Source organism: Ciconia boyciana, chromosome 7 (assembly GCF_034638445.1).
Source record: "Ciconia boyciana chromosome 7, ASM3463844v1, whole genome shotgun sequence".
Taxonomy (NCBI): Eukaryota; Metazoa; Chordata; class Aves; order Ciconiiformes; family Ciconiidae; genus Ciconia; species Ciconia boyciana.
The window spans coordinates 55,397,238-55,407,058 of NC_132940.1; the positions used below are offsets into that span (position 1 = coordinate 55,397,238).

The following is a 9,821-nucleotide window of genomic DNA, read 5'->3' on the forward strand; positions in this document are numbered from 1 at the left end:
CCTTCACTTGCCAGCAAAGCCCTCCTATAGCTGTAAGCAACATGCAAAAATTGCCTGCTGTCCTCTCTGCATGCCTGTAGCCTCCTTTGGGCCTGTCCTCCTCCTCCTCCTTTGGTTTTGCCATGCAAGGAAGGAGTCAACAGTGAATGAGCCACTCTGCCATTTTGCTACCATCCAAAAAGCCATTTGTAGAGCATGTAGAGGAGCAGGAGGCCTAAGGAAGGTCAAACTTGCAGACTTGCTAAGAACTGCACTCTTGGCTATGTCATGTAACTGTAAGGTATTTTTATATAAATATATCTATTTCTTTTTTGATACTACATTCTGTAAAATATCCGACGTCATGTAAGGATGGTTCTGTGTAATCTTCCTCCTGAGAACAAAATAAAACTTTGATATGTACTGAGTTTGTGCCCTGAGGCTTTTATTCCAAGAGGGACATGGTCAAGGCTGGTTGCTAGTCTCTGCCACGCACACCTGCACTCCCAGGGGGGTCCTCACACCGTCCCTCACCCCCGTGGCTGCTCAGCCGTGGCCCGCGCAGCTTCATGGGCTGAGACAGACCCCGACCAGCCGTGAATACAAACTGCAAAAAACAGCAACAGATGAGATCCTGCCCTTCAATTATTTATAGCCTTAGCACATCACTGAAGACGGGGGCGGTGGCAGGAGAAGAGTGCAGCAAACTGTATGCTAATAGCAATTAAATCTGGGTTCAACTGACATGCGGAAAACATAACAGGTATGTGACTTTTGCTTTAAAAGGGGTGAAAAATCAGCCCGTCCCCGCTAACTGTTGGACGCGTCTTCACAGCAGAGGCTCTGCAGCAAGCACAGATGGGAGCTGAGGCAGGGACACAGCTCTGCCGGGCATCTCTTCTCCGCATCACAGGCTGTGAAAATCCAGCCTTTGGAGAGAGCTTAAAATCACAGGCACTGGTCCCGACCATGTGCCTGGATCCAGGGCTGAGAGCTAGGTTATTGATCCCTATTTTCCTATGGCACAGAACTGAAATAACAGCGCCAGGCTGCTCTGGGTTGGCAGCAGGGAGGAGGGCGGCTGGTCTGGCTCGCTCGCTCATGGGTCTGCTAACATGTCCAGAGACATCAGAGGGATGAAGGGGAGGAGAGACAAAAAGCAAAATCAAGGCATGGTCCCCTGAGCATTAAACCATCAGTGGTAGAATCTGAGCCTAGACAGCTCCAGGGCAAGTTGGAAAATATTGCTGCCCTATAATAGATCAATCATAAACACAGACTCTTCTCCACCTCCCGGCGATAGCTCTGCCGGGAAATCCCTGATGCAACCCAGCCCTCGCCCCCTGCTCACCAAGCCACCGTGCTGCTGAGTGCCAATCCCTCATGCCCCGCAGCCACTGTCGCTGGCTGCAAGGAGGGCTGGGAACCAGCAGCGGAGGAGAAAAGCGAGAGCAACAACAATGGGCTTTGCATTTGCTGGCACCTTGCGACCTGCCGGAGCGGTGAGAGCTTCTCTCCAGGGAGACAGGCACAGAGACAGCAATTTATCAGTCTGGCTGCGGTGAAAGGCCAGCTAAACTTCCCTGGGTGAGGTTTGCCCATCTCTGGCTGCGTGTGAGTGCCAGGCATGAGCTGAGAGTTGGCTCAGCACAGCCCAACCTCAGATGGACCAGGGGGGACAGCCAGGACCTGCCTGGGACTCACAGGGAGAGAGAGCATCCTTCATCCCTCAGCTGCCTTCCCCGGGATGGGCTTGCTGTCCCCATGCCAGCTGGGGGACTGGCCACTGCTCACCATCCCTAGGGGCTGAGCTGAGCCGTGGGGGCTTGCTCTGGGCTCCAAAAGTGCCAAGAGCCATGAAAAGCAGCACTTTGAGGGCAGATTGCTAAGAAACAAGTGGGAGATGGGCACAACTGCACGTCAGAGAGGAGTATCCTGGAAGGAGCCCAAACATGAGACCGTGGCTGAGAAGCCCGTGTATGCACGGGTTCTCTGAGTAATGGGGAGGGGATGAAGGGGCTGCATGATGGAGGGGACATGCACACACAGCATGAGGAGACAGGCAGGCAAGCAGGCAGCAGTGGGGAGGGGACCAGGGAAAAAGCAGCATATGCATGCAAGGCTGTGGGTGGGGGAGCGCAGCGTGTGTGCAGAGGGCATTGCAGGGGGGTGAGGGATGGCTCTGTCCTTGTAAAAGAGCAGAGAGGCCCAAGCAAGAAAATAAGGACCCCTGCAGGGATGTGGTCTCCACCAGAGCTGGCTTCCCAGGCGGAGGCGAGGGAGTTCCCCCTCAGCAGCTGAGTGGTTAGGGAGGCTGCAGACAGCCAGACAGGATGACTGGGGCTGGGAAAACCTCAGCATGGAAAGAGGGCTACAGGCAATGGCAGCAAGAAACTTGGCCATGTCTCTGCTTCATGACATAACGCCGGCGGGGAGAGGGCAGGCTGCTCCCGGCGTGGAGAGAGCCACGCAGGAGGGAAGGGAGTTGGTCCAGGCTGCAGGATCAGCCTCCTCCTCCCCAGCAAAGCCACTCAGCCCCGGCCACCCCAAGCAAGGAGAGACCTCCTCCAGAAAGATAGGTCCATTCAGATACGAGACCCTTTGCATCCCAAGCACTCCGTCATCCACTGTTCCCCTCCCAAAAGCGCTCGGGACATCACTGATATTCACTCCCATGGGGGACAGGTCATGCTGGCTCTCCTCCCTGGGGAAGTCCCTGCTGGTGGCACTAGGCTGGTCCCCAGCCCTGCTGCTGTGGCACCGCTGGCCCCCAGGCAGAGGTGGGGGCCAGGAGGGGTTTGAGACCCTGCGCCTTGCATGGCATGGGCATTTCCAGTGCTCCGAGACTGGAAAAGCACAGCGAGGAACCAGCTCATCCACAGACCAGGACCATATCCACGTAGGATATGGTTTGGGGGGGACCACGCTACAGGGAAACGGCTGGGCATAGGGAAGGGGGGAGGGCTTCCCCCATCTGAGGAGGGCTGGCCCGTGCCAGTACTGGCGGGTTACTGGTCCCAGTGCTTCCCAGTGCAGTGCCAGAGATCTCACAGCTCCATCTGCTGGCTCCACGGCCAGGGCTGCAGAGCAGGGAAGGTGCTGGGGAAGGGGGACAGTTGGTGGGATGAGCAGGACAGAGCGCTTAAGAAACAAAATCCACATGGCCTCTGGATCACACACGTTTTTCTTGTTATTTTGATTTTTTAACAAGTAGCCTGCAGGTTGCATGTATGAAAATATGAGAGAATCTTACACCAGCAAAAAAAGCAAACCCACAGTGAGCAGCGTAAAAGGCCCTGCAGGACACAGCAGGGAGGAGAGCACCTGGAAGCTGCGTAGCCAGGGCTTGATGCTATGCAAGCTGCACCAGTGACACTGGGTTTGGTTAATGCCTTTCCTTCAGTCCACCTTTCTTCCATTAATTCAGTCATGAAATCTTTTCTACCATGTCCATCTTCAGCATCAAATCATTTGCAAAGTCAGGAGGGGATGGATGCATCTGCCTCAGCAGCTCTGCAGGTCTAGCCCTTGCTGGACTCGTTTGCCAGACAGCCCAGAAAACAATTTCAGTACCCAGAGTAGTTTGGGGGTTGTTCACTTCAGCTCTTACTACTCATGGTGAGCAGCAGATCCCCCAGTGTCTGTGTTTCTGCCCCTCGACCACCCCGGCAGTGCATGAACCCCAGAGAACACAGCAAAGAGTGAGTGATAGAGCTCAGTTCAGGAGGGTGTTAGAAACCCCACCCCACCCCAGCAGCCGGCATCCCAGCACCGTCGGGTGCCTGGTGCCACAAAAGCAGAGCAAGTTCAGAAGTTGATGGAGTTAAAAGTCATTCACCAGCCAGGTGTCCCGGCCAGCCTCTCTGTGAGAGGTATGTAATAAAAATGAAAAGTACGATGAGGATGCCACAGGCACAACAGGGCGTGATGTCTCCTGAGTTGCTCCTGAACCCATCTGGGGCTTGGTGGTGGGCTGGTGACTGCACACTCACCGCTGGCACCCCGCTTCCCCTGGGGATGGCCACATCTCTGGGCTCCTCCTGCAGCCCCGTGGAGCTGGATTTCCCATGGCATCCCTGGTGTCCCCTGTGCATCGGTCCCCCGATGCACCCCCCGGTGACAGACCTCGCAGCGCTCGATCTTGTGGGGCCCCTGCAGCCTCCTGCAAGAGGGGACAAATGACATCCTCACCATAGCACTTCTGCCAGATGCTGACAGGTGAACAAATCCAACAGGATCTGCCCGGCAGTCTCCTGGCTGAAAACTGGCTCTGCCCATACCCGGCACTGGTGGCACTGCTGCCTGAAGCCTCTCATCCTTGCCCGGCCCCCTGCCCCAGCCTGGTCCAGGTGGATGTGGAAGAGGATGACAGCCTGGGCTGAGCTCCACAAATACTCACAGCAGGAGCACCAGAAGCTGAAAGAGAGGAGAGCCTGAGTGGTGGGACGGAGGCTGCCACGGGGAGTGGAGCACAGAGCTATGGGGCTGACCACACCATCACCCCACATCTCGCTGCTGCAGCGAGACAGAGGCACCCAATGCCCCTTGCCTGCCCCATGGGCACGTGTGTCCAGGGTGGTGGGATGCTGGAGGGGATGGGAAGTGAGTGGGTGCCCGTGGCACAGGCCATTTGGGCACTCTCCGGCTTCCCCCCAAGCTTACTTCTTACAACCACACATCTGAATTTGGGTGCAACTCCCACCATGCTGCATCCCCCTCCCTTTCTGGTGACCCTCCAGTGGGGAATCAGGCCAAGTCCCCCACCTCCTGCAAGATGAAGCCAGAGGCTCCTAAAATCTACCTTGCCCTCTGGGTACCAGGGAGGGACTCAGGATGCCACTGCTCAGCCCTGCGCTGTTCCTCACCCAGCACAGAAACCCTGGCTGGCTGCAGATGGAGGGGCTGACCTGCTTCCACCCCGCTCCCAAAACAGTCCCCGCAGGATTACCCTAGAGAGGCTGAAGCAGTAGCCTTGGTTGTCCCAGTGTGAGCCAAATCCCAGCCCCGCTGCTCTTCCCCTGGCTGACAGCACTGCAGGAGCCAAGTGCCCCAAGGCTCATGTAGGGTTGTGAGCCATTTTACAGATGGGGAAACTGAGGCACAGCACGGCTGCACAAACTTGCCTAGCACCGCCTAAGATGTGACTGTCTCTGAGGCTGGGCCAGGCATGGGAGATGGGGGAAGGCTCCCATTACCACACCAGTTTTACAGCTCATGAGAGAGCATGAGACCCTGCCAGACCCAAAGTTTTGTCCTTTAAACCCCAGGCAAGCGGGCAGAGAGAGATGAGCAGAGGCAGACTGCTTCCCTGGGGGCAGCAGGGGTGTGCCTTCAAAACAGGGGTTCTGTGCAGTTCATAGATAAAAGAGGTAATTCCCGGGGCTCTGCCTGTGCAGGCAGCGTTCCACCCTGCCCTCTGAGCCTGTCCTTTGCAGGAGGCTGGGGCTGGCTGCCCCCGTCCCCGCTGCTCTCGCCTGGCCAAGCCATGCTCCTCCACCACCTGCATCCAGCCCCAGGGCAGGGCTTCGGGAGTGAGACTCTGGACCATCTTCAGGTCCCACTCATCCTCTGGCTTCACCTCATCTATCAGGCCATAAAATATCTCCCTCCAGGTGTCCATCCGCAGCGGGTCCATCTCTCCTAGGGTCTGGGCTTGCTGTCCAGGCACAGGGCAGCGAGTGCCCAGGGGTGCCCAGCTGCCCCTGCTGCCTGCCCCGGGCAGGAGCCCTGGCCTGGGCTGGCTGGGTCAGCAGCAGGCAGGGAGCCAAAGTGCCCATGTGCTGCTCACAGGGCATCACCCACCAGGGATGGGGGGCGGGAGGGTGACACAGTCTTGCCTAACACAAAAAATCAGGCAACCGCAAGACACAAAGAGGAAGAAACAAAAAGAAGCATTTCAGCAACAAGGTTACCCTCGGGGGTCCCTGGCACAGGTGATTTGGAATGCACAGTGGGATGCGAAAGCTCAGCACACAGATGTTTCTGGAGGATGAAGCAATCTCCAGGTGACACAAGGGACATCCACCGGCGCACGGGGCCAGGGCAGACGCTGCTGTACACAGCTCATAGGAGGCAGTGCCAGCCTCCACGGGCACCGGTTCCCTGTGACTTTCCTGCAAACCTCCAGCTCTAGGTGCCCCTCAGCTGCTTTGGGTGCCCAGTTCCACCAAGGCCAAAGGCAGGAGAGCATCGGGATGTGTCTCCCTGGAAGCTGAGCCCAGCTGGTGGATAAAGGGAGCACCCAGCTTCCTGCCGAGCTGCTCACACATACCTAGAAAAGGCTTCAGAGAAATTAAAAAGCGCAAATACATCCTTGGGCTGAGGAGAAAGGGCTTGTTTTATTCTTGCAAGTACGCTCATCCTTTGCATGGGGCAGCTGAGGGCTGTCCTCATGCAGAATATGTCCCATAAGAAACCACCAGACCCACCAGGCTCGCCAAGGCTGTGGGACAAGGTACCTGGCTGAGGCAGGCTGTGTCCCCAACCCTCCACGAGCCAGGGAAGCCTCGCCATGCCACGAGCAAGGGCTGACCTTGGGCACCCAATTTTCCAGGCGCTCCATCAGCCCTCCCAGCCATCACCCCTGTTCCTCTTTGCGAGCCCCAGCTCCCACTACTTGGTGAAATAAAGCAGGACAAAGAGGACCACTGCCAAAACACAGAGCAAAGAGGTGCCAATGCAGCAGCACCATTTCCAGGGGAAGTTGCTATTGAAGGGCGAGGGGCGGTGGGTTGGGGTTGCACGGGGCCTCATGCCCTGGTGTTTCAGGCTGCGATGGGTCCTGGCCTTGTCTGCATCCATCAAGGGCGCCCGGGCATCCAGTGCTGGGGCTGGCCTCGACTCGCTGCAAACGCCGAGCCGGCAGCCCTCACAGCGGGCACTGTCGTGTGGCCCCACCACCTGCGCGTCCACCACGACTTCCAGGAGGTCAGAGGGCTGGATGGGCAGATGGTAGAAGTACTTGAGGATTTTTAGCACCAGGTTGTGCAGAAGCCTCTCCATGGTCTCCTGGCTGAATTCGGGCTCCTCCAGCTGGGGGTCGGGGCACCGCCTGCATGCCTGGCGAAAGACTCGCATCCACACCATGCCCCAGCCCCGATGTCGGCACATGTGGAACAGGATGTGCACTTTGGCTGAGGACCACTCACGAAAGCACTGGGAGCACCGAAACCTGCCAGGGCACAGAGGAGATCAGCTCATTCCCAGCTCCCCGTGCTGGCTTCCCATGCAGTCAGTAGGGACCAGGGCAGCCAGGGCTGATGGATTAATTTCACTCATGCAAGCTTTATACCGAGCTATCCTCCCCCTAACAGCATGATGCCAGTCTGGGGAGTTCAACACAGATGTCAGCTCAGGACTGGCCCCAGCATTAGAGATTTTAGGAGTCAGGCTGCCTGCTGGGACCACCCTGGTCCCCTTTCCTAGCCCATCCCGGCCCCACTTCCAGGAGGAGGGATCCTTCGGGCGGGAAGCATCAGGCCCCAGGTCTATTTGGGGCTCCAGCCCCTCACCTATGCCGGCTCATCACAGCTCAGCGGAAAGGCCAAGGCTGGGGAAGTCAAAAAAAAGAAGAAAAATAGAAGGAAGGTGTGGGTGGAGGCTGCAGGGCAGGTGAGATGTCTTGAGGAGTTGAAAGGTGTCTAACCTGTAGATCTTTGTCTTGCACAATCTGCGTGGGGGCTGGCAGCCAAGGTCTCCATTTGCTGCCACCCGGGCAGGGTGTCTGGTCGATGCCCAGGGTCCTGCCCAAGGTGGAAATGGGTGGGATGGTAGGGCTTCTCACCAGCAATGCAGAGCCACAGCCTCTCTCTGCTCCGGGACCCTGCAGCCTGGCGCAGATGCAGGGACTGCTGAGGCATTGCCCCACGTCCCAGCAGACAGCGGCTCTCCCTCTCCTCATCCTCTGGGTGCAAACCCAGAAGATTTGGCTCCAGTGTGGTATAACTACCCCTGCTCGCTGGAGGAGCTCTTTGTATCTTGACACCAACATGGAGAAACTCTGGCCAAATACCACCTGCCCTTTGTCCCTGTGGAGCTGCCGCACTCTCCTTCCCTCCAGTTATCATAATTTTTTTCCAGTTTGGCAATAACCCACCAAGCTTGGAACAAAATGGGAAACCCCTCCCAGCCTCACCGACCTCCAAACTGCCCCTTTTTTGTCAAAAGCTGTTTCCTACAAGCAAACTTTGAGAAAGGGAAAGGTCCGCATGGCAGCCCATCGTCCCTTGTCCCATCCCAACAGGGACCAAGCCAGCAGCCCCCTACCTCCCAAGTGCACGGCGCTGCACAAATTCCTTCCAGCCAGGCTTGAGGATGTGCACCTGCAGGCTGTTGTCCTCCTGAAGCATCCATGGCTCTGTTAAGTGCATATCTGCAATCTTCGCTGCAAAAATGTCCTGCCAGGTCCTCATGGTCCCACCTGGATCTGGGGAAGAGGCAGTGACCAGAGTCGAGTTTGTGTCTTCTAGGTGCTGATACATGTATGCAACTTTCTTTTCCCCAAACCTTTCCTCTTTGCACAACGTCTTTGTGCTTGGAGAGGGGAACCTTTGCTCCCACATGAGCAGCACCGCCCCATCCTGATCCCTGTGTCAACAGGCTCTGCTGACGCTGCTCCAGGTCCTGGCCGGGTGAAATGTTCCCCAAAGCAAGGACAAGGTGGGTTTCCCCAAGCCCCACACATGAACCCTTGACCCTGCTGAAGCCATGCTCTTGTGATGCTGCCCTGTCCATAGGCAGAGAGGTTGGAAAAGCAACCCCCTGCCAGGCTGCCGGTGCCCATCACTGTCATGGCAGCAGGGGCGAACCGGCAGAGATTATGCCCAGTGTAGGAACAATGGAAGTGAAACCCACCAAAAATGCAAGACTCAGCAGCTGATAAAGCCCCAGATACCCTTATCTCTCTCAATAGCTGCCACCAAGCACGGGCTGTTTTTAACAACTTTCAGCCAACTCGAGCAGAAAAAGGCCTGACATGAAACCGCAGGGTGGAAAGTCGGGGAGGATGGTACCGCACGTAAAACCGAAAGAGGTGAGGTGTGCTCTGAGCTGAGAGTACCCAGGGAAGGTATAAACAGCGGGTCCGAGGCTGCCTGCAGCCCTCTGCCCCCCAGCTCACCCCTCTCTGGGTGTGCAGGTCCCCCAGGATGTCCCATGGAGAGCAATGTAGGACAGGGAGCAGGTTAGATAAGATGCCAAATGCAGCTTGATAAAGCAAGCTCAGCTTGCCATGGAAATAAAACCATCTTGTTTAGCCTGAAGCTTTCAGAGGAGACCATCCTGCACACAGAGAGGGCACAAAACACCCCAAAGTGCCCGGCCTTGGGGGAAATGTGCTGGGTGGCTGCTGAGGATGAAGCCACCATGGAAAGTTATGGCAGCTCCTCGTGCTGAGTGCCCAGAGCAGCACTCGGGCTCCCAGAAGCAGGGAGGGTTTAATACAAAGGCTGAAGGATATTAAAGCCTGCAGTAGGACAGACCTCTGTTTAAGAAAAGGGCAGAAGGATCTAGGAATCAGGCTTAAAATACTTCACATTGGTTTCAAATGAAGTATGTCCCTGTGGCAGCTCTTCTGGCTTGACAGCCCAAAAGCCCGGGTGCCCCAGGCAGCAGTGCCAGCGGCTGGCCCTGCCCCAGAGCTGGCTGGGGCAGCGGGATTGCTGAGGATGTAGGTGACGGCACCTGTGGCCTCGCAAGAGGGGCACGGTGGCTGCCGGCAGTAGGTGACAGTGGCTGTGAGGTCTTAAGAGGCGCCGGCACACCAGGCTCATCCTCCAGATCCCAAAAGGGAGTCAGGCCAGGTAGATAAGTCCCAGTGAGCACAGGCTGGCAGGGAGCCTCTG

The 9,821-nt window shown here is 56.9% G+C and overlaps 1 protein-coding gene across 1 annotated transcript; it reads right to left on the bottom strand.

Annotated features, from left to right (window-relative positions):
* Window positions 1-6,591: 6,591 nt before the first annotated feature.
* LOC140654786 (receptor-transporting protein 3-like) lies at window positions 6,592-8,390 on the bottom strand. Its single transcript, XM_072868496.1, has 2 exons — window positions 8,245-8,390; window positions 6,592-7,150 (listed from the first exon to the last, which is right to left on the bottom strand). Exons 1-2 carry the CDS (start codon window positions 8,388-8,390, stop codon window positions 6,592-6,594), a joined length of 705 nt encoding a protein of 234 aa, XP_072724597.1.
* Between the last annotated feature and the right edge of the window lie 1,431 nt (window positions 8,391-9,821).